Source organism: Cydia splendana, chromosome 7, assembly GCF_910591565.1.
Source record: "Cydia splendana chromosome 7, ilCydSple1.2, whole genome shotgun sequence".
Taxonomy (NCBI): Eukaryota; Metazoa; Arthropoda; class Insecta; order Lepidoptera; family Tortricidae; genus Cydia; species Cydia splendana.
In genome coordinates, this window is record NC_085966.1 from 5,841,122 (window position 1) to 5,865,613 (window position 24,492).

At 38.5% G+C, this 24,492-nt stretch overlaps 1 protein-coding gene across 1 annotated transcript; it reads left to right on the forward strand.

The window, feature by feature from the left end:
- The first annotated feature begins 1,859 nt into the window (after positions 1–1,859).
- On the forward strand, positions 1,860–24,492 carry LOC134792329 (luciferin 4-monooxygenase-like). Its single transcript, XM_063763598.1, has 9 exons — positions 1,860–1,982; positions 3,881–4,088; positions 4,209–4,521; positions 9,198–9,357; positions 18,525–18,673; positions 22,030–22,162; positions 22,641–22,865; positions 23,243–23,413; positions 24,385–24,492. The coding sequence occupies exons 1-9, from the start codon at positions 1,860–1,862 to the stop codon at positions 24,490–24,492; spliced, it is 1,590 nt and encodes a 529-aa protein (XP_063619668.1).

The following is a 24,492-nucleotide window of genomic DNA, read 5'->3' on the forward strand; positions in this document are numbered from 1 at the left end:
TGCATTTTGATGGCTCTAAGCCCGTTAAAGTATGAAGGAAAAATTAGCAACTTATGTAGGTAAGCGTCTTATCTCGCTGCAATAGGGTTCATAATTGGTGACGCGATTGCAAACAGCGGGAGGGGCGGGGTGTCAATGACCTTAACTGATAAGAGAGAAGCGGGTGTAGTGGGTAGTTGTCGGTTCACCATAACGTACGAGGTTTTTAGGACAACTTGATGATGAGTTATTTCGAAAAAAATGTACTGAGCGGTATTAAAAGAAAAAACACGTGTTTAATATTTTTTCGAGTTCTTTCGGGTGTTTCAATTTGGCCAGTGAATTAAATTTCACCCTGTATATGTAAAAAAAAATGTTAAATGGCAACTCAATTCAGTTAAATTGACGTCAGATGTTTTCGTGGTTTCGTAATTTAATCAGGTTGGGCGAAATTGTCACATCTGGAATGGCCTTCTCTGATCTTGTTTTTAGGTACACATACCTACTTGCATAAATTTAGCCAAATCTCTGTTTTGCTATTTTGCTGGGATGGGACAGCAGTCGGCATTTTAGTCAATATTTTTAGACACCATATTATTTGAAGTGTCTATTTTAACTACCTAGGGTCTGTGCGGAAAGAGAAGAGTCGTAGAATGTATGGGCTCCCCTACATTTCACGACTCTTCTCTTTCCGCACAGACTCTATTCCATATTTCATATAGATTGCGCATTTAACTTAAAGTAGTTCTCGAGATATTTAGCAATGTAACTGATTAACAGACAGACTGACCGACAGAGTCGCACCATGAGTTTACCTTTTTGATAATACGGAACCCTAAACATCCTTCGACATAAGGCCAAGCGCGCACCACGACTTTTTGTCGCGCGATAATTTAGTCGCAGAAATGTAACGTATGTGTTTATATGGCAGTGCGCGCATATGCGACAAAAAAATCGCAGCGATTTTAAAATTGTGATTTGTCACATTTTTCCGCGACTGCTCGCGATGCGATTGTCGCAAAGTGAATTGCAGCATACGGAGTTGTATGGCACTGCGCGCACTGCGATAATAAAGCCCCGAAACCTGGCCCCGCTCAAACGGTATCACCAGGCTAGGGGTGGCGGCGAAAAAGCTGGCCCACACACTGGATACACAGCCGTCCCCAAAAAGACGTGCGATCGACCGCCCCACGAGGTGGGGCGCGACCAGATACAGCCTCCGCAGCCGGAAGGCGGAAGAGGCCACTCGCACCCCTTCAAAAGGGTGTCGAAAGATAACACAGTCAGTGCGATAATAAAATCGCAACCCGGACCTCAGTCGGCACTTCGCTCTCCAAGCCTCAACATGTCGAAACCTGCTTCTCCGATGGAGTCTCAAGATGAGACGATATTGACCATTTAATTATGGAAATAGAAGGAGATCACCTTTGTGGTATAAATACTCAAATTTATACGGCGATGGCATATTAAAGACACGTTTCATGACAAACGACTGCTACGAAATCCATGTTGAGAATGAACAAATCGTCGACTTTTTCATCGCAGTGCGCGCAGTGAATTTTCTGCGATATATTACAGCGCGATTCTAAAATCGTGTCGCAAAAATTAAAATCGTGGTGCGCGCTTGGCCTAACATCTGTTGCTAGCGAAACCAACAAAATGTACCTAGCTTATCATATTTACTTAAGTACCTATCTATTTATTATTATTTAGTTTAGCCAACTGATAACGATAAAATATAGGTATATTAGGGAATTTTACATATTTCATTGTTTATTACAAATAGACTATCGCATCAAGAGGTAAATCAAATAAAGTTAATATTTTCTAAAACCTAAAGTACCAATATAAAAAAAGTTGTTTAAAATAAAATGTGTACGATGTTTAAGAATAGTCTCTACGTATATGGCAATGAAAATATTCAAGTGCCAGCACATTTAAATTTCGGAAAATATCTGTTTGATCGGCTAAAATCGTTTTGCAAAAGTAGCGAAATAGCAGTGGTGAGTTATTTTTAACACAAAAAAAAGAAAAGGTTTTGTAGAAGAACAGGTGAATAGGGTTCTTCATAAATTCATAATGAAGAGTAGGTACAAACTAATTCAAAGCTTCGACAACGCACAAATGACACCCCGAAGTTGCATGCGTGCTGCATGCGTCCAGACAGAGGCAGTCCAGGCCCCAATTTCACATCGGTGACAGGTGCGACGAATTGTAAAATCACTGTTGCTGACGTCACAGGCATCCATGGGCTACGATTACCACTTACCATCGGGCGGGCCGTACTCCTGTTTGCCACCATCATTGTATTATTTAAAAAAACTTTATTATATCGGATAAAAACAGATATTTCTCCTGCGAAGTTTCTGACAATTGTCAAAGATTTAGAAGAATTGTAGGTAATTCTTGACAGGTAATGAGTTATATGTCTGAATTTCGTGACAATTGTAGTGTTTCTTGTGACAATTGTCATAAACTTAGCAAGAGAAATATCTGTTTTTTTCCGATATCATAAAGTTTTTTTTAATAATACAATGATGGTGGCAAACAGGAATACGGCCCGCCCGATGGTAAGCGGTAACCGTAGCCCATGGATGCCTGTGACGTCAGCAACAGTGATTTTACAATTCGTCGCACCTGTCACGTTGGTGAAACAGGGGCCAGTTTGTACAGTTTTTCATGACGTAGAAATAGTTATTTGTTTTACAAGGGGGCAAAGTTGTTGTTTAACCGCTCGTGCTAATATTGATATTGAGCAAGCGAAAGATTCCAAAATTGAACCACGAGCGTAGCTATAGATAGTTCGTTTTTTTTAGCATTAGAAAGAACTTGAAAGAAGGTAAGCGAGCTTGACATGTCTTTTAATTGAAAAACGCTTTTTAAAAATCTGTAATTATTACCTATTACTTATGAAAGCAGTAGGCGGCTTAGCACGGTCGCGTTTTTATCCCTTGTCACCATGCCTGTCACGTTCTAACAAGTACGTAAGTGCGAAAGGGACGCGCATAGTGATAGACGATAAAAATGGAACCGTGCTGCGCCCACTGAAGTATATAAATTATCGTATTAGATTCATAATTGTTACATATTTGCCGTAACTTATTTTTAAAATGTGTTTTTCAATTAAAAGACACATCAAGATTGTTTACCTTATTTCTAATGCTAAAAAAACGAACTATAGTGGTTCGAAAAATGGAATCTTGAGCGTTGCGAGGGTTTCAAAGCACGAGGGTTAAACAAAATTTGCCCTCGAGTGAAACAGAAAATTTTTCACCACACCAACCCGAAGCAAATATTAAATGTAAAATCAAACAAAATCAAATCCAAATGAATGTTATTAAATATTTATCATCCAAAATCATCATTTAAAAGTCAATCCTACCAGCAAACATAAGAAAACAACTCAAAATTTGTATTTGATTACTTTGCCTCTTCTTCTTCTTTATATTTAAGAGCTGTGCTCTTGTCGGTGGAGCAATCTCCAACTCGTCCGGTCCTCTACCAACTCCTTAACCTTTGCCTCACATGTGAATAAAATGCAACTTTGCTATCAGTTTATGAAGTGCAAAGTAAGCCTTTCCGAGCTGGTGTGGTGAAAGATATTTATTTACATGAAATACAGACCAAGAATTTTAAAGTAGGTATCCTTAGTATAGGTACGTATCTTTGATTAATAAACTGTGCCAAAGTTATGATCATTGTTTAAAAATGATCCCATAAGTGTTCCGTGAACAAAGTTTTGCACGGAACACTAAAAATGCTTTTGATCGATTTTGGTACAGTGCCGTCACCAACTGTGCCGTGCCGTGTGCCGTGTTTTAGGCGATGCCACAATCAACATTGTGGGTCTATTGTTAAGGTACCTACCTACAGAGTAGGTACAATTTTCATTAACTTTTAGGAAAACCCTCTGTCCGGAGAGAAAATAACATACCAGGAATTAATTGAGTATTCAGTGAATGTCGCAGTTTTGCTGAGAGACTTGGGAGTGGGAAATGGACAAACTGTTGGTATAGGCAGCGAGAAAAGAATACAATTTATTTCTACTGCCTTGGCTGTGGTGTTTACTGGGGCAGCTTATACTCCGCTTGATTTAGATACTGGGAGAGGTCAGTATGATAATACTATGACTGTATGCTTACTAGCGAGGCAAGGACACGAGCTCAAATCTTTTTATTGCTGAGATAACACAAATCTATTATCAATTAGATCATTTTGGTTTTTTCCAGCGGTCCTAAAGCATAAACTGAACTTATCTAGGCCTAAATACTTCATATGTTCTCAACTATTTTGGGAAACATATAAGAACGTTTTAAAAGAATGTGATTTCATTGAACACTTCATATGTTTTGACGAAAATTACGATATAGAAGTATCGTTAAAGGCGGTGCCGAAGGTGGCAGACTTGGCCGCTTTTGAACCTGCCACTGTGCAGGGTCAAACAGATACCGCAATTATCCTGTATTCGTCTGGCACCACTGGCATGCCAAAGGGAGTCCAACTGACGCATTTAAACTTTATTTTAAACTGCCAGCCACATGGGTATGTAGGAAAATATGACTATTGCCTTGCAGGAAGTCGCACATACGTAGATTTGACCTTTTTAGGCGGCCATAAGTCGAAATATTGAAAATCACCACACAAATAAACAATTGACATCCTTATCTACCTAACATTCCCATTCCCACCACTTTCGACTCATTAGCTAACGGTTGCGCAAATCTACAGGTAATCGAAATCAGTGGCCTATTTTATAAAGCTACAAGTTACAATTTACAAGCGGAAGTCTCGTTCTAACATAATATAGGGTTTGAAAGAGACTTCCGCTTGTAAATTGTAACATGTAGCTTTATAAAATAGGCCACAGGTCGTCACATGCAGTACGTACGTATCAGTTCTCGGCGCCTTCAGTTTACAGTGTTATAAATTGCAACAACAATTTTTGACGTACTCTACTGTAGTGAAAGCAATGGATTCCTATAATTCAGGTAAGAATCTGTTAATATTATATAAAAATGTGAAAAATTTGGTCAGTTTACTGTATCTAACAAGCATTTAAACGTAACACCTTTATTTAAGCAACTTTTCGTAAATTTTATTTTTCAAAACTCGTTTTGAAATATTTCCCAGGTCGTCCCAGGTGTTCTTTATATCACAAAAATTTTGGCATATATTCAAAATTATACTAACAATAACAGTTTCTGCCCAAAAGGGCCCAGCGCCAAATAAATGCCAATCAAAGTTGTCAGGGTAAAAACTCCAAAAACCGTTTTTAATTTTCTTTTTAATAGTAATTCTTATTTCTTTGTTACAGAGTCTGTCAATGCCTCTGGTGTTACAGTAGTGACTCGTAAATATTTATTTCAAAAGATGATGAACCAGAATTTACCAAATTTAAATGAAAATTTGAATCATTTAGAAAATTATCTTATTGAGTACTATGGGCTCACCGAAGACGGTAAAATGACCCTTAAACATAGCTTTTCCCGATTTAAATCGCAAATGAAAGATAGATGGACAAAGGCACAAAGGACTGAAGAAAGATTCTTGAAAAATAATGCTGTTAATGTGACCTCTATGGAACATTCGTTTAAAAAACCACGCTCTACTACTTTTGAATTAAGAAGTCTGTCAATCTATAAAATACAAGAAAGATATTTACTAATTTAATAATATAGTTCTCGATAATAGTTCTTCTGAGTGTTCATTGTGTTATCCCATCCACTGCGTGAAAACGCCCTCTACTTTAAAAAATGCGACTTGGTTAGATGGAACTTTTGAAATTCCGAAGAATGCATCTAATCGGCCAGGACGTCCAAGTATGGTTGGCACCCCATGACTCCGACGATGCATAAAATATTATTGCACGGTGCAAAACATAATCGTAAACGCAATATTACCAATCGGCCAACTTTCGGAGGAGGCGGCAGAAGCCCGAAATAAACATTTTCGAGCATATAGACTGAACTTTGCAAGGAAGTTTTCAAAGGAAGAGTGCAACCTCGACAAATACCACAGACAATATTACTTACATCGGATCCTCTTGTTAGCAGTATGAGGACTAATAAAAAGAGCTCACACATACTTTTTTCAAGCGAAGCAATGGAACTATTGATGCCCGCCAGTATTTGATAAAAATATAAATGTTCAAGCAAATCTTGTCAGTAGAAAAAGGCGCGAAATTCAAATTTTCTATGAGACGATATCCCTTCGCGCGTACATTTTTCAAATTTGCCGCCTTTTTCTACTGACAAGAACTGCTTGACCATCTTATACTATACTTTACAAATGCACAGCTATTTAATTATAATAAATATGTTTTTATCAGTTTTTATTAATAAATTCAGTTTATATTAAGTGTCTCCGCAACATTATGGGCATCCATTGGTCAGATCGTGTGAAGTGCTTCGGCGTGCTAAAGTTGCTGGAGTTGAAGTTTATCTTATGCGACGGCAGCTGCGGTGGTGTGGCCATGTTTCGAGGATGTCTGAGAGTCGGGTAGCGAAGCGCATTTTCTACTCTGAGCTGCAGGACGGCAAGCGGAAACCAGGCGGCCAATTCCTCCGTTTTAAGGATGTTCAGAAGAGGCACATGAGGCGATGCAATATTGACCTCTCTGAGTGGGAAGCGCAAGCGGCGAAGCGTCCGGAGGTCTCCACTCCATGGTGCATTTAAAGGTTGATGATTTTGAAGAGCGGAGGAGGGTAGGACTTGATAATAAACGAGATGCTCTAAAGGCCCGACCACCTACAGCCTTCACCTATCACTACGTTGACGGAGTCCTGACATGCCCTCGGTGTGGACGAGCACTGCAGACGAAGATTGGGTACTGCAGTCACATGAGGGCGCACGAGCGAGCGGAGCAGCTCAGTTCCCGCTCCTAGGCATAATATAATGCAGTCGCTGCCCTAGTAGCATTTTCGTTGGGGCCCACGGTGCCAACGGTAGGGAAAACGTTGGGATGAGGTTCGTTCCGTAGCCAACATTAATTTTGTATTGGCCCACCATCGCATTTACCAACATTCGCTGTGGCACAGATGCCCAACAATGGGCCTTTGTGTATTTTGGTACCGTTGGCTAAACAACGATAATATACGTTGGCCCAATGATGACATATATCGCATTTACCAACATTGGCAGTGGCAGTGATGCCCAACAATGGGCCTTTGTGTATTTTGCTACCGTTCGCTAAACAACGATAACATTCGTTGGCCCAATGGTGACGAATACCACATTTACCAACATTGGCTGTGGCACGGATGCCCAACAATGGGCCTTTGTGTATTTTGGTAACGTTGGCTAGTCAAGGATATCATCCGATGGCCCAATGATGACAAAAATCGCATTTACCAACATTGGCTGTGGCACTGATGTCCAACAATGGGCCTTTGTTTATTTTGGTAACGTTGGCTAATCAACGATATCATCCGATGGCCCAATGACGACAAATATCACATTTACCAACATTGGCTGTAGCATTGATGCCCAACAACGGGCCTTTGTTTATTTTGGTAACGTTGGCCAATCAACGATATCATCCGATGGCCCAATGATGACAAATATAGTATTTACCAACATTGGCAGTGGCACTGACGCCTAACAATGGGCCTTTGTGTATTTTGGTACCGGTGGCTAAACAACGATAACATTCGTTGGCCCAGTGAGCACAAATATCGCATTTACCAACATTGGCTGTGGTACTGATGCCCAACAATACCAGTTGAGTTTGCTTGTGGCGTCACTAGATGGCGTTACTCTCTCCAAACATCGAAGTTATAGTTATTTTCTCGATTATTCCGGATATAATCATAATATTTTTTTAAAGTAACTTATAAATCTAATAGCTATAACTATACAATTTATACATAAATTTAAAAAATTGTATTTTACCAACATTTTCTCAATTTAAATCTCAAAAAACATAAATCTCGCTTACGAAGTTTCGAAGTGCGGTTAGTATATATACAAATTAGAGTGTATACTAAGTGTACTTGCTTCGGCAGTACATATACTAAAATTGGAACGATACAGAGAAGATTAACAACAACTGCTGCCTAGCCTAGGGCCTTCATGTGGATACAACCAATGCCTACCGTAGTGTAATTGTAATATTTATCAGCAAAGGCCCAACGTCGTATTACACAACCACTTACTTAACGTAGGGTAACTGTAGGACTCGTAAACAAAAGCCCATTACATAATTAGACTGTAGGCACACTATAAATTACACAACTATTTACCTACGGTAGTATTGTAAGAATCCTACACAAGGCCCAACGTTAAAGTTACAATGTTGGCCTTTTGTGGGACAAGCTGTGTTGGGCCTTCAACCTGGTGCACGACTACCTACCGACCTACCTGACTTGCCGTTGGGTAATTGTTGAATTTGCAAACAGAAGCACAACGAAAAAATTGCTCTTTTTTATTTTTTTGCAGTTGGCCCTACAGCAAGCCATACGGCCAAATGTAACAATTAACCAACCATCAAACAAATGTGTATAGGCCCAACCACGGCCCAACCAAAACCACCACCGTTGAATAATTGTATGATTTATTTAAAGAGGCCCAACGAAAAAATTACTCTAATGGCCCTCTGTTGGGAATCTTCGGGAGGGCCTTTGTCGAGGGCCCTCCAGCAAATCGTACGGCCAAATGTAACAATTAACCAACCATCAAACAAATGTGAATAGGCCCAACCACGGCCCAACCAAAACCACCCCCGTTGAATAATTGTATGATTTATTTAAATAGGCCCAACGAAAAAATTACTCTTATGGCCCTCTGTTGGGAATCCTCGGGAGGGCCTTTGTCGAGGGCCCTCCAGCAAATCGTAAACAAAGGCCCAACAAAATCCCTACAAGAAAATGCTATTAGGGTGTGGCCGAAATCGGCCGGGAAGAAGAGAGAGATTAATAAATTATTATTATTTTTTGTAAAATGAATGTGTTATATTATTATTATTGTAGTGACATCATTCCATCATTGCGTTATTTTTTTGTAAGTTACATTTGTATGAAAAAAAAATTTTTTTGCGGTGTATAATTTTTGAAAATAATAATTGATTTCAATAAAATACGACGTATTTTTATTATAAACCCTAATTTAAATAACATTAGACGCTAAAATAATTTTGGCCGCCTAAATCGGTCAAATCTACGTATGTGAGTCGTTGCATGTTCTTATTTATAATGTATCCCTACAGTGTTATTTATTTTTAGGTTTGAGGACGAGTCTCTGAAAAACATGTTTATAATAGGAGAATGGTTTCACGTTTACGACATATTGCTGACTTACATGTACATGACGCTCGGCAGAAAAATTGTATTTGTGGACGACGTTACATCTGAAAATTTAGTGAAGGCTATTCAGCTATGTAAGGTATGCATTTTTAAATATTTAAAACAGCAACAAACAGAACAATATATGTGGTATTATCTATGAAAAGGGACCTTATTGTCGATGGCGCTTACGACACTAACATCGATGAGCACAAAACGTAGTAGTTTAAAATTGGGGATTCTGGCCCATTTTAGTTATTTTGATTTCCAATTTATCAATTAAGTTTCTTTGATTACTGGAACATTCAATGTTGCTGTCTATCCAATGCGGAGGTCAATTTATGTTATGTGACGCTGATGAACTTATCAGTCATCGGGTTTAAAGGTCCCTTTGTAGTTTTTTATAAATAACTCGTAAACGGTGACCTGTAGCAAAAATGTTCTGATACATAAGTAATCTGCGTAAAATTGTCTACATTAAATATTCTATACACTTTTTCGCTAGGATCAGTATTTAAAAAAATATTTAAGGTAAAAAGTTAAATATGATCAATTGTTAATATTTTTTGTAAATAACTCGTAAACGGTGGCCTGTACCAAAAAATGTTCTGATACATAAGTAATCTACTTAAAATCTACTCACACCAGAGGATGCTGAAGACCGGACGCTTAGCTAAAACGCTAGGTTGAAGGAGAAGAAGATTGATCCTAGCGAAAAAGTGTATAGAATATTTAAGGCGCTCTTATACTCGAGTTTTACGTTTTCAAGGGGGTAAAGCAGACGAGTGGTAGAACGGGCAGGCGGGCGCCCCGCGCGGCGCACCGCACCATTCCCGCGCAGCACGTCTACGTCCTTATTCTGACGACATCGGTATTCTGAATCGTCAGTTCCGGGATTTTTAGTTCGGCAATTAATATTGAAAAAGATTTATTAGTAAATTCGAATTTTGATGAGTACTTAATGAAATTAAAAACCGGACAAGCGCGAGTCGGACTCGCCCACTGAGCCCAACGAGGGTTCCGTACTTTTTAGTATTTGTTGTTATAGCGGCAACAGAAATACATCATCTGTGAAAATTTCAACTGTCTAGCTATCACGGTTCGTGAGATACAGCCTGCTGACAGACGGACGGACGAACGGACGGACAGCGGAGTCTTACTAATAGGGTTCCGTTTTACCCTTTGGGTAGGGAACCCTAAAAATGGTAGGTAAGACGGTGAGGTCGGTGAGTGTACCTAAATAATTATTAATTATATGTATACAATATGAGTGTATACTTGACTGATCATGTATTTGTAAAAATCGATTTCGACTGGCAAAACATATTATTTTTTGGCAACCGGGTTTTTTAACCTAATTAGACCCCGCTGAATCCGAAATTGCCGGTTGATTGATCGAATTCTTGACTGGAAGTGAGATAGTTGATATTAAAGGTCCCTTTTTTTTAGTTTTTCGTAAATAACTCTTAAACGGTGGCGCATAGCAAAAATTTTCTTAAACATAAGTAATCTGCATAAAATTGCCTACAAGAAAGATTCCGTACAATTTTTCGCTAGGATCAATATTCAAAGAGATATTAAGGCGGGAAAGATAATTATAATCACTTTTTGAAGGTCTCTTTTTTTTAGTTTTTCGTAAATAACTCGTAAACGGTGGCCAATATAAAAAAAATTGTTAAACGTTAATAATCGACACAACATTTTCAATAAAAAAAGATTTAGTACATTTTTAGCAGGGATCAATATTTAAAAAGATAATAAAGAGGGAAAGTTAATTATAATAAATTCTAAGGTTCCTTGTTTTTATTTTTTCGTTAATAATTTGAAAAGTATGACTCATAGCAAAAACAAATTTTACACAAATAATAAACATAAAATTTCCTACAAGAAACATGTAGAACACTCTTCGCTAGGATCAATATTTAAAAAGACAAAGCATCCGGTAAGTCAATTATAATCAATTTTAAAGTCCCTTTTTAGTTTTTTGTAAATAACTCGTAAACGGTGTCCCATAGCACAATAGGTTTTTATGAATAAATAATCTCCATAAAATTTTCTGCAAAAAACATCTGAACACTTTTCTCTAGGATCAATATTTAAAACTATATTAAAGGAAGAAAGTTAATCACAATCAGTTCACAGGTCGCTTTTTTTTCGTAAATAACTCGTAAACGGTTGCAACGGGGGCAGTTGCAAAAAATATTATACATAAATATTGAACATAAAATTGTCCACAAAAAAGGTTTTGTACACTTTTTCGCTACGATCAATATTTAATGAGGTATTAAAGGGGGTAAGTTAATTATAATCAATTTCCAGGTCCCTATTTTAAGTTTTTCGTAAATGACTCGTAAACGGTGGCCCATAGCAAAATAGGTTCTTAATGTTAACTAACCCCCCTTGGCTAAAAAGTGGCCTCCATGTTTAAAATTCATTTGTTTACGTAAGATGTCCGTCTTTGGGTCACGAATTTACATGTGTGTACCAAATTTCAACTTAATTGGTCCAGTACTTTTGAAGAAAATGGGCTGTGACAGACGGACAGACAGACAGACAGTCGCACGAGTGATCCTATAAGGGTTCCGTTTTTTCCTTTTGAGGTACGGGACCCTAAAAACTAAAAAAAGTGACATGTGAATTGATTGTAATGAACTTTCTTCCTTTAATATCGGTTTAAATATTGATCCTAGAGAAAAGTGTTCAGATGTTTTTTGCAGGAAATTTTATGTAGATTATTTATTCATAAAACCTATTTTGCTATGGGACACCGTTTACGAGTTATTTACAAAAAACTAAAAAGGGACTTTAAAACTGATTGTAATTAACTTACCGGCTGCTTTGTCTTTTTAAATATTGATCCTAGCGAAAAGTGTTCTACATGTTTCTTGTAGGAAATTTTATGTTTATTATTTATGTGTGATCAACAGGGTAAAGACCGGTAGTGATCACCGAATCGTAAGAGGCACACTGAATATCAATATTAAACTTGAAAGGTCCATCCTGATGAAGTCTACGCTCCGACCTACTCGAGCCCATGTTCAAAACCCCAAAAGCTTTCAACTCGAGCTCTCTAACCGCTTTGCTTGCCTAGAGAACTTGGCTTCAGTGGACGAAATCAACGACGGGCTAGTGGAAACTGTCCACACAGTAGGGTCTAAGTTTTTTAGACCCCGCCGTAAAGATAGACCTCAGAAATTGACCGAGCAAACCTTAAACCTCATGGCTGAACGACGCTCGCTACAGTTGCAGTCTCCCGATGACGCGGAGTCATATAGGCAGCTCAATAGACGTATATCTAAGTCCTTGCGACATGATCTGCGTCTCTTTAATACTAAAATAATTAAAGAGACTATTGAGCGAAACCAAGGCTCCAAAGTGTTCGCAAAGGACAAAGCAACGCAAGGAAAGCAAGGGTCTATTGGGCAAAGCCAGCTGACAAAGCTGAAACGGGAAGATGGCAGCATAGCGTCGAGCAAAGCGGAGGTTTTAGGTGAGATCGAGAGGTTCTATGGACAGTTATACACTTCGATCGCAAAGCCCGTTGACAGCTTGGTAGGAGATCCAAGAGCCAAGCTGTCCCGACATTATACCGAAGATATCCCGGACATCAGTCTGTACGAGATTAGGATGGCCCTGAAGCAGCTTAAGAACAACAAGGCGCCGGGCAAAGACGAAATCACTTCAGAGCTTCTGAGAGCGGGTGGAACACCGGTACTTAATGTCCTCCAGAAGCTCTTTAATTCCGCCTTGTCCGAGGGCATAACGCCTGAAACATGGAATAGAGGCGAGGTGGTGCTGTTCTTCAAAAAAGGTGATAACAACCTATTGAAGAACTACAGACCCATCACGCTTCTGAGCCATGTCTATAAGCTGTTTTCAAGGGTCATCACGAACCGTCTCGAACACAGACTTGATGACTTCCAGCCTCCCGAACAAGCCGGTTTCCGAAAAGGCTATAGTACCATAGACCACATCCATACGCTGCGGCAAGTTATACAGAAGACCGAAGAGTATAACTTGCCATTATGCTTAGCGTTTGTGGACTATGAGAAAGCCTTCGATTCGGTGGAAACGGGCGGTGCTTGACTCTCTTCAGCGATGCCATATTGACTATCGGTACATCGAAGTGTTGAAGTGTTTGTATAATAACGCCACCATGTCGGTCCGAGTACAGGAGCAGAGCACGAGGGCGATTCCATTGCAAAGAGGCGTAAGGCAGGGAGACGTTATCTCTCCGAAACTGTTTACTGCCGTAATGGAAGACGCCTTCAAGCTCCTGGAATGAGAAGGACTTGGCATCAACATCAACGGCGAATACACCACTCACCTTCGGTTGGCCGACGATATCGTAGTCATGGCAAAGTCGATGGAGGAACTCAGCATGATGCTCGATGACCTCAACCGAGTTTCACAACGGGTGGGCTTGAAAATGAACATGGACAAGACGAAACTTATGTCAAATGCCAATGTTGTGCCCATCCCAGTCTCTGTTGGGAACTCGGTACTCGAAGTTGTTGACTCGTACATCTACCTAGGACAAGTAGTCCAATTAGGTAGGTCCAACTTCGAGAAAGAGGTCAACCGCCGAATCCAACTCGGTTGGGCAGCGTTCGGGAAACTACGTAATGTATTTTCGTCCGACATACCTCAGTGCCTCAAGACGAAAGTCTTTAATCAATGTGTGTTACCAGTGATGACTTACGGCTCCGAAACGTGGTCTTTCATTATCGGCCTCATCTCAAAACTCAAAGTCACTCAACGAGCTATGGAGAGGGCTATGCTCGGAGTTTCTCTACGTGATCGAATCAGAAATGAGGAGATCCGTAGACGAACTAAAGTCACCGACATAGCCCACCGGATTAGCAAGCTGAAGTGGCAATGGGCAGGCCACATTGCACGCAGAGAAGATGGCCGATGGGGTCGAAATGTGCTCGAGTAGAGACCACGGACTAGTAAGCGCAGCGTAGGACGTCCACCCACAAGATGGACAGACGATCTTGTTAAGGTCGCCGGAAGACGCTGGATGCGGGTCGCTTCCAACCGGCACGTATGGAGGTCCAAGGGGGAGGCCTATGTTCAGCAGTGGACGTCTTATGGCTGAGATGATGATGATGATGATGATTTATGTGTAAGATTTGTTTTTGCTATGAGTCATACTTTTCAAATTATTAACGAAAAAATAAAAACAAGGAACCTTAGAATTTATTATAATTAACTTTCCCTCTTTATTATCTTTTTAAATATTGATCCCTGCTAAAAATGTACTGAATCTTTTTTATTGAACATTTTGTGTAGATTATTAGTTCATTTTTTTTATATTGGCCACCGTTTACGAGTTATTTACGAAAAACTAAAAAAAGGGACCTTTAATATCACATATCTCACTTCCAGTCAAGAATTCGATCAAGCAACCGGCAAATTCGGATTCAGCGGGGTCTAATTAGGTTAAAAAACCCGGTTGCCAAAAAGTAATATGTTTTGCCAGTAGAAATCGATTTTTACAAAAATGTGACCAGTCTAAATTATTCAATTTGATTAATTTTATAGCCTTTTAAAATATGTTTACACAATTTATCAATCGTGACTGAATTCCGGATTGGTTAGATGGGTGTGTGCCTTTGCTGCCCAACTTGTTATAAAATGACAATATGACGGACGAATGTCTGAAATGTCACCGTATTTAAGAATTATTTTGCTTTTCTTCGTAAGTATGTTGAAAAACATTGTGTGTATAACATATTTGCATATTTATACTGTGATTACCCATTTTATGAAACGTCCGCTAAACTAGCACAGGTCCGACGCTGACAGTGGTCACGGGCGTACTGGCGTGAGGAATAGGCGCAAGGTATTGCCGCGTAGGGTGTAATTTAGTAGGCAAAATGTTGAATTCATCAAATGATGAATGAAAAAATTAACGTATCGATAAAAGGACAAACAATAATGAAGATTTACTTAAAAGCTATCGACTGAAGTAAGTTTCATATACATTTTCGTCCTAGTACTTCTAACATAAGGAAATAAAGACAGTGTTAGGCATGTTTTCAACTTAAGATTCTATCGAGAAAATAATGAGCCGTCGTGTTTCTGACAAGCAATAACGTAGTTCAAGGACTGAAGTTATACATACTAGAAAATAATGCATGAAATCCTTGTAAAAGTCTGTAAATATGGTGGTGGTAATCAAAGAAACTTAATTGCTAAATTGGAAATCAAAATAACTAAAATGGGCCAGAATCACCAATTTTAAACTACTACGTTTAGTGCTCATCGATGTTAGTGTCGTAAGCGCCATCGACAATAAGGTCCCTTTTCATAGATAATACCACATATACTAACAATTTTGGTCTAAATTCTATCGTTGATTTCGAAACGATCTGTAACCAAAGGGTAGAATAGCTAGAGATGCAACGGATAGTTGTTTGGCCGGATACCGGATACCGGATATCCGACATGCCCCTCGACCGAATATCCGGTATCCGGCCGCCGAATATTCGGCCGGCGGAACTATACCTACATTTCAGTATTTCAGGTGCGCATTGTGCTGGTTTTGATATTTAATTTATTGAAGTGAAAACTTCTTTAGCGGCGCTGTGCACTTTTTGAGGTGGGGAAAAAATGATAAACTCGAGACAGCGTAAGGCGTAACGCGTCTCTCCTCTCAGAAAGAGAGGAGAGACGCGTTACGCCTTACGCACCGCACGGCGAAAATGTATGCCTGAGCCTGCTGTTTCATGTAGGCGTCGCAGGGCGCTTGCGTGACTTATGTTATGTGTGACGGACAATGTCATTGTTTTTTGCTTTAAATTCCATCTAGTGAGTTTCCCTTAGAGATGGGTAGGGGTGAGTAAATACTGAGTATTTACTCGGTATTTACTCAAAGCACCCGATAAATACCCGTATTTACTCATTTAGGTGAGTAAAAACGATTGCTTATAAAATATTCAAAAAGTGAGATTTAAGAACAAAATTGTCTTTTATTGAAGAGTGCTAACGTGTATTAACAATATCTATAAAATAAAAAGCATATAGGACGCTTAATTTCGGAAAAAAGGTAATTATTAGTGAGAGGCAAATTGTGATAATGCATAGTTAACAATTTTGTTTTAAATAAGAAGGTATTTACTTTAAAAATAAGGTACTTAAATTCTATCGATGTTCTAGATAACTGCATGTCGCGCAAAAGTGCGTGTTTACGCGGCACTTACGACCTTTTATTAAGGGTTTTTTAAAGAAAACTCAAAAATGGCTCAACCGATGATGTTCAACATATTGTTTTTTGTACTCTATTATACGGCTAATCTCCCGATATATTTTCATATTTTTTCTGAACTTTGGTTCTAAAGTTATAGAGAGATAAACATTATTTTGGCCTTTCGAAACGGTTTTTTTCCCAAAATATTCAATTTATCCAAAAATGTTCTTAGAAACATTCCAGTTATTTTTAAAGATCCATGTAATGATGTGCAACACGTTGGTCGTTTCTGAAATTTTTTTTTATGACAATTAGTTACATGTATGGAGTGCCCCTCTTAAAAATACATTTCTTACAATTTTGAGTACTTAATCCAGTAGCGGCTTACAAAATACACCTATATTTCAAATTTATATGCCCCTTTCAGCACTCTAAATAGTTTATACCCACCAATTTGGGTATAAACGAGTAAATACGGGTATATTGAGTAAATACTGAGTATTTACTCGGTATTTACCCGTGAGTATTTACTCACTACCCATCTCTTCACTTTCCCTCAAACTGGTATTAATATAACAGTAGTACCAGTAGTACCCACAGTGATGGGCATAGGGGTTTCAAGTAATGCGACGATACAACGCTAGATTGCGTTAACCTCAATTATACATAGTGCTGCAGACATTTTGCACTATATGGCCTAGTGATCCAAAAGACTCGAGCCCTGTTAGCTCTTTTTTAGGGCTCGCCTCATCTCTTGGCGCCTAAAAGGCTAAAAGCCTATTTTACTAAGTAATGAAATAAAAAAGGCTTTTAGCCTTTTAGGCGTCAAGAGATGAGGCGAGCCCTGAAAAAAGGCTCATAGGGCTCGAGTCATTTGGATCACTAATATGGCCCTGTTATTAATATTTTGTGTTACATTACAATGTCGTTGAGTTTTCACTTCTGCCGGCACTCCCGGAGTGCAATCCGTTGATTTTTTTTTTTAATTTGACCTGTTACCTAGTGAACATTCGCTCGGACTTATTTATTTACTAGGTTCGAAATGAGCGCGCGTGCAAGTCAGTGGAATAATAATAAAACGAATACGATTATGACCGTGACTGTTTCTTAAATTCAATTTTGTTTACTCCGAAATCAAGCAATGTTACTATCCGGTATCCGGCCGGATAGTGGGTCACTATCAAAATAATGGCCGGATAGGCCGGATACCGGATAGTAACCGAATATCCGGTGCATCTCTAGAATAGACCCTAAGCGCCGAAATACACACGATCAGCGAAAGTGTTAAGTATGAGATAGGTACCTATACTAACAAAAATGTACCTGTGTTCGTTTTAGACGCTAGAGCAAGGGTTAAGAAGGTTAAGATAGACCTAACAATGCCTTGACACTTTCAATGCTTAGAACCTGTTTCATTTAAGAGCCCATCAACGTGCACACTAGCGCCACTGCTAAATAATCGTGATTATTTAAATTTAACGCCTAGGTATTTAAAAAAGGGGGCCGCTACGGACTGTATTTTGTATTTAAGTACCTTTTGAATACATCAAACTAGTTTTTATGTTGCTGGATTTGTCAATCTATGCGTCCAAAGTTAAAACGGCCGTTTTTGTTTTGAGTTCATAGATCGACGAATCCAGCAACATAAAAACTATTTTGATGTATTCAAAAAGGTACTTACTCGTAAATATAAAATACAGTACGTAGCGGCCTCATTTTTTAACCTTTTGGACGCCAATGACCGATATACCCGCACCGCAGGTTCAACGCCAAAGACCGATTAATCGGTCACAGACCACAGACCAACATAGACCTACGTGCATATGCATAAAGTTCAATTTCAGTTTTGACACTTCGGTGACGTGGCGTCCGAGTGACAGCTTTTGTGTTTGACGTGGCGTCGAAAAGGTTAAATATATTTCGTTAAATTTAAATAATCACGATTATTTAGCAGTGGTGCTCGTGTGCACGTTGATGGGCTCTTGAATTTGCTTCTGTGTAGTGTATATTATGAAATGTCGCCGTGGTCGACAATACATAAGTGAAATAACGCTAACTCAATATTTTTCTAGGTTGATCTCGCTATGTTAGTGCCTTCACTCGTCGGCTACCTAGTTAAAACAGAACTAGCAGTAGAACAGTACGACCTGAGTTCACTAAAATTTATATTTAGTCGTGCATCTCCTCTAGGTGGTCAAACAATTGATTTGCTGAAACAAAGGTAGTTATCACTATTTTATTTAAATATTTTCAGTGTTACGTTACGTGCATTGATGGCATTTGATGGATTATAATATAAACGATTAGTTAACTTTCGGCATCCGACAAGCAATAGCAACAATAATTTTGTACAACAAGAGATCAAAGTTTGATATTTCTTCGAGTGCTTATTTTGAGTCCCGTGCAAGCGAAAGATTCTATAATAGAGAACTCGCTACGCTCGTGAATCTAATTTAGAATCTTGAGCGTAGTAAGGGATTCAAAAGCGCAAGAGATGTAAATAACTTTGATCTCGTGTAGTACACAAAATTTTTCACCCTAAGCAGTGAGAACATACCTAGAGGGACAGAGATAATCAGTGATCGGAATAGGTAGTGCCATTTCGGGTGAATGACCTTAAACATTAAACATAACATGGATAAGCCTTGGGATTTCGGGACTCGTATTTTTTCACAGTGAATATTATTGACCTAAATTAAGAAGATGCAAAATAATAAAAAATTGTCATTATAAATACGTCAATTATTTATTCAACATAACTTTTAACAGTTACAAATTACAATCATAAAATAAATCGTCAAACATCAACATTAGTACACATATGTATTAAATCAACGTTATTAAAACATTCGTTATTTTTTACTATACAAATTAAAATTATACAATACAACAAATTATACACAAAAATAGAGGTAAAGAATAAGCGTCTTATCACCTATAAGTGATCTCTTCCAGTCAAACTTTACAGATTTTATTTTACATCGTTTATTCCTTGCTTTCTTTAAAATTGTAATAGCAAACGATTATTTTTTCAATGTTCTCAACTGTCAGTCTATTTCTCTTGACGTCTAATATCCATTTATATGTGGAAAACGATCTTTCAACCTCTACTGATGTCAGCGGGGCAAATTTGTAAAAGGAAATATGTTCAGATGCGGTTTCTTTTGAAATATCTCCTGCGTATTCTCTTATAGTATCTAAATCCGGGTTTCGAGCCATAACCCCTTCAAATTTGTTTTCTATGGGTAAACTATTAGACCAATTGATTACCATCCTAACTTGATCAAAATCGATTAAGGCATCGACCATTGACATATTTCGTTCCTGTAAACGAGTTAAGGCCACCTCTATTATATTAAAATTTTCGTGGATATAATCTAATTCTTTTTTATGTTGGGTTTTTCAAGCACTTTTTTAGCCTTTTTAATTGAAACAGCATCTGATGTTCTTAATCTTGACAAAACCGTATTTATTTCAGTGAAATACTTCACGTAGTAAGATACTGCAGCGAGCCAAGTACCCCACCTTGTAATTACTGGCTTAGGAGGTAAAGGCAAATTTGGATACATTTCCTTTAACAGTTGCACTCTACTAGGAGACTTTAAAAATACTTTTTTCAAGTTAGCTATCAGGGTGTCTACGTCCGGATATTGACATCTTATTTGCTCTGCCACACGATGCAGAGCATGAACTAAGCATGTAACGTGTTTCATATTCGGTAACACACTTTTTAAAATTCGCCCCGCCTTTAACATATACGCAACGCTGTCAGTACATAAGAGAAGCACATTATCGAGTTGATTTTCATAGCCTTCTCCCCACATTTTTTCTAAGCAGTCTGTAACAAACTTAGCAATAGTCTCCCCATTCACTACCGTGAGCACTTTACACGCCATTAAATAAGTTTTATGAGAAACGGTTGCATCCAAAGGTTTCACCAAGAAATGGACCACGTATCTGCCTAGAAAGTCTGTCGTTTCATCTAACGAAATCCAAATTTTTTTATTTGCCACTTCACTGCGTATAGCTGCTATTCTGGCGTGATAAAACTTGTCCAGGTATACTTTTCTTATTGTCGATTCACTGGGTAGAGTACGTAGAGGCTGATTTGTACAAGTGCAGCAAAAATACTTCTGGAAGAAGGTTGTGAATGCTGGATTTTCGATTTGAACCCATGGGATATTGCAAAGTATGAGGAACTCGATCAGATCAAAGTAAAAACTTTCATTTGGTTGGTGATGTAATCCTTTGTGTACAGGTCCTTCGATGTGTCGCTTCACTGTACTCTTTCTGCATCCAATATTAACGTCACATTTAGTACAATGTATTAAATGTCTTGTTGAATCAAACTCTAAGTCGGGATAGGATTCAATCCAACTCAGAATAGTTTCTTCCTTAGCTCGCCGAGGCATGTTTAGCTAGATAAGAAGTTCCACTTAGTCCAATCACAAGTAAATCAGAGTCCAATTAGGGATAGCCAACGTCGTCACAATAAGATGATCGATCACAAAGTCCGGTAAACAAGCCAAAGTCGAATTGAACCAACCATGAGTAATACGTGCGAACTTAACGAACAGAAGAACATAAGTAATCTTAAAATACTTGCCTTGTTTAAAACATTATCTTTCAACTAAAAAGAGATAGCATGACAAATATTGGCATCTGTTGCTACTGTCCCACCCTGCCCCGAGCTCTTCATAGAGGTAAACAATAGAAAGTTATCTCAAGGTCGAACCAGGTAAAGATAATTTAAGAATGCACTTAGAAAAACAACATGCAAATGCAAAAAGATAACTGATAATGATAAGACGTGCTTATTTTCTTTGTTTGCATGGATGTCAAAGTTAGTGTATCTACTTCATATTTTGTCGATGCCATATTCTATAGTAACCAAAAAAAAAATCACACATAACATTTCTGAACTAAACATAAACTTAGAATTTTTTATATGAAATCCCGGGGTTAAAAGGTATGTCCATACTAAGCTTACGCACCGAGTTCCCGTGAAATGGCACTACCTATTCCGATCACTGGAGATAATAGAACCCAAGTATATCGAACTTGTATTAGACCCCGCATGTTGAAATGACATTTGACTATAAAGGTCACTTGAATGTCATTTTGTCTCACTCAGTGAGCAAAATGCGATTTTGCTCACTGTTTTTAAGAAGCAAAGTATCCTTGTTCGAGCTGCTGAGGTGAAAAATGTTTTTTTTTTTCATGTTCATTTATTTTTTCAAATGCATTAAGTGGCATTAACTGATTGACTAGGCTTTAGGTGCATAAATTCGTTGTGGTAACGTATTTTTATATTATACGAGTAGGTACATATTTAATCCAATACACGTGTAGGTACACGGTAGGTACACATTACAGGCTTATCAGATAGGTACTAGTGGAAAAAGAAAGAGAACAAAGTTCGACATTTCTTCGAGTGCTTGTTTTGAGTCACATTCAAGCGAAGGATTGTATATTATGAACCTTAACCCTACTGACTACCTTAGTGTGACCTTAGTGCATTGATTTTGATTTTTGATGATTTCCAAGAGTTTTTGCAAATTCACTGTTTATTTATAGATTGCCGACACTAAGAGATGTAGTACAAGTATATGGCATGACTGAGTCTGGCTGCTTTACGTCAGAGAGATTCGGTGTTAAAGGACCTAAAAGTGGAAGTGTTGGTTCGGTTTACCCTGGAATAACTTTGAAGGTACCAACCATAGATGAGTATTATGTTATTAGGTACCAACTATTTTGTACATATACCTACATAAAGGTACAGTTCATGCGTTTAGTATATTGATTCCGTTTATTTATACTTGCGCTTGATAAGGGGTTATTACATATTATCTACTTATATATATACTTAACCGGTCGGGGGACACTTTCTGCTATATATCTCGCTCTGCTTTGCTGATAATACCTTTCACCGTCCCTCTCAACAGAAAGAGTCCGGCGATAAGATAGATGTAATATTGAAAGCACTTGATACACCTTACTTTTTCCAGAATGCTGAATTACTTAGTCACTATGTCTGCCTAAACGAATTGCGCGTGCGAGTCGCGACAAACTGTTGTACGAGCCGACACGTTAATACTTACAATATTCGTATACGACGAATCAGTTAGCGCAAATCTTGACAATTAAACATATCGAGCAGTCCGCCATCAAAATCTGTTTAATTTTAGGTAATCGATCCAAAAACTGGTGAAACTCTAGGAGCCAACCAGCGCGGAGAAATACGTTTGCGCGTTGGCCCTCTATTTATGAAGGGGTACATTGGGAAGGACCGGGCCACGTATCTAGACGAAGAGGGTTTCTTTCCAACTGGAGACTTGGGATACTACGATGAAGACAAATACTTTTACATCGTCGGCAGGCTTAAGGAGATTATATTCTATGATGGATATAAGGTAGGTGTATTATTTGGACCCTGGAATCCTATCGCTTTTTAAAAAAAATGGTTGTCAGCCGAAGAAGCACCGAAACGCATTCTATTCAAAAAGCATTTATTTTCCTAACTCTTGAAAATTGGTGTTCCTATATATAGAAGCCATCAGGTTAGGTTCAGTTTGTAACCTTTCGGAAAATAATTGTGTTTCACTCGGGAGCAAAGTTTGTTTAACCCTCGTGCCTTGATACCCTCGCAACTCTCAAGATTGTACTACTTGATACGGTCGTGGTTCAATTTTAGAATTTTTCGCTTGCTCGTTTAGCACGAGGTGTTAAACAACAACTTTGCCCCCTTGTAAAACAAATAATTCGAATTCTATTAACTTTCGGTTCATAGACTGCTCCGTCAGAGCTCGAGACTATCCTAGAACTACATCCGGGCGTGCTCGAGGCGGGCGTCGTGGGCAAGCCGGCGGGAGACATTGGCGAGGACCCGGTGGCCTTCGTAGTCCGACAGCCCGGCTCCAGCGTCTCTGAGCGGGAGCTCATCGACTACATAACTAAAGCGGTTTGTTTATAGATTGTGTCACAAGGGAGCAAAATTACATATTTACGGCGAGGGCTTACATTGAATGCTGAATATTCCTGAACGAAGCGAAGGGTTCTACAATTGAATCCCGAACGTAGCGAGACTAGCGAGGGATTCTAAAATAGAATCCTGAGCGTTGTGAGGGATTAAATTAAGTGTTAACGTTAAATTATTTATTTTGCTACCATGTGACACATACTGCATTTCACATCACCTATGAGGAAATTATTATGTTCCAAAATATTATTTAAGGTAAAAAAATGTAAGTATGCGAAAAAGAAATAAAATCGTATCCTATGAACAGAAAATTGTCACTTTGATCCTTCCTAGCAGGCACCTGGCAGGGACGAAAAGTGCCACTTTGATCCCTCCTAGCAGGGAAGAAAAAGCTCTTTTTCGAATGGGTGATGTGTGAAAATATACACTTTAGTAAAATACCCTACACTTAGGGTTGCCAGATGGTCGGGATTTGGCGGGATTCTCCCGATTTTTAGCATGTGTTCCCGATTCCCGACAAAGTGAAAATTGTCCCGAAAAACAGCTTCACGTTTTAAAATAATAATTTCAAGTTCCGAACTGTCGTAGGTAAATAATGAGAAGACATTTTTTTTTGTTCAAGATCTCAAAGAATTTATACTACATATTTTTATATAAAAACGTCTATGGGCAGAGCAGCTGACGTAGTGCCAATAATGTAAAATATCGTTGTTTTTAATACAATTACTTTAATTTGAATGTTTTTTTTTTCCCGACTTAAGTTCCAAAATCCCGAATAATGTATGTATTTTCCCGATAATAGCGCCTTTCGATCAGGCAACCCTACCTACACTACTGTAGCCTGTCTTTTTGCAGGTTTCTTGACATATTTTTGAGTTTTCTTCTAAAACTACGTTTGTAGTGGTTATATTTTTTAATTATATACCTACTTTAAATAAATGCATGTTTTTCAGGTACCACCATACATGCATCTGAGAGGAGGCGTAATATTTGTTCCGGAAATACCTAGAAACCAGACGGGAAAAATCATACGTCGTCGCCTAATGGAAATGTTGAAATGA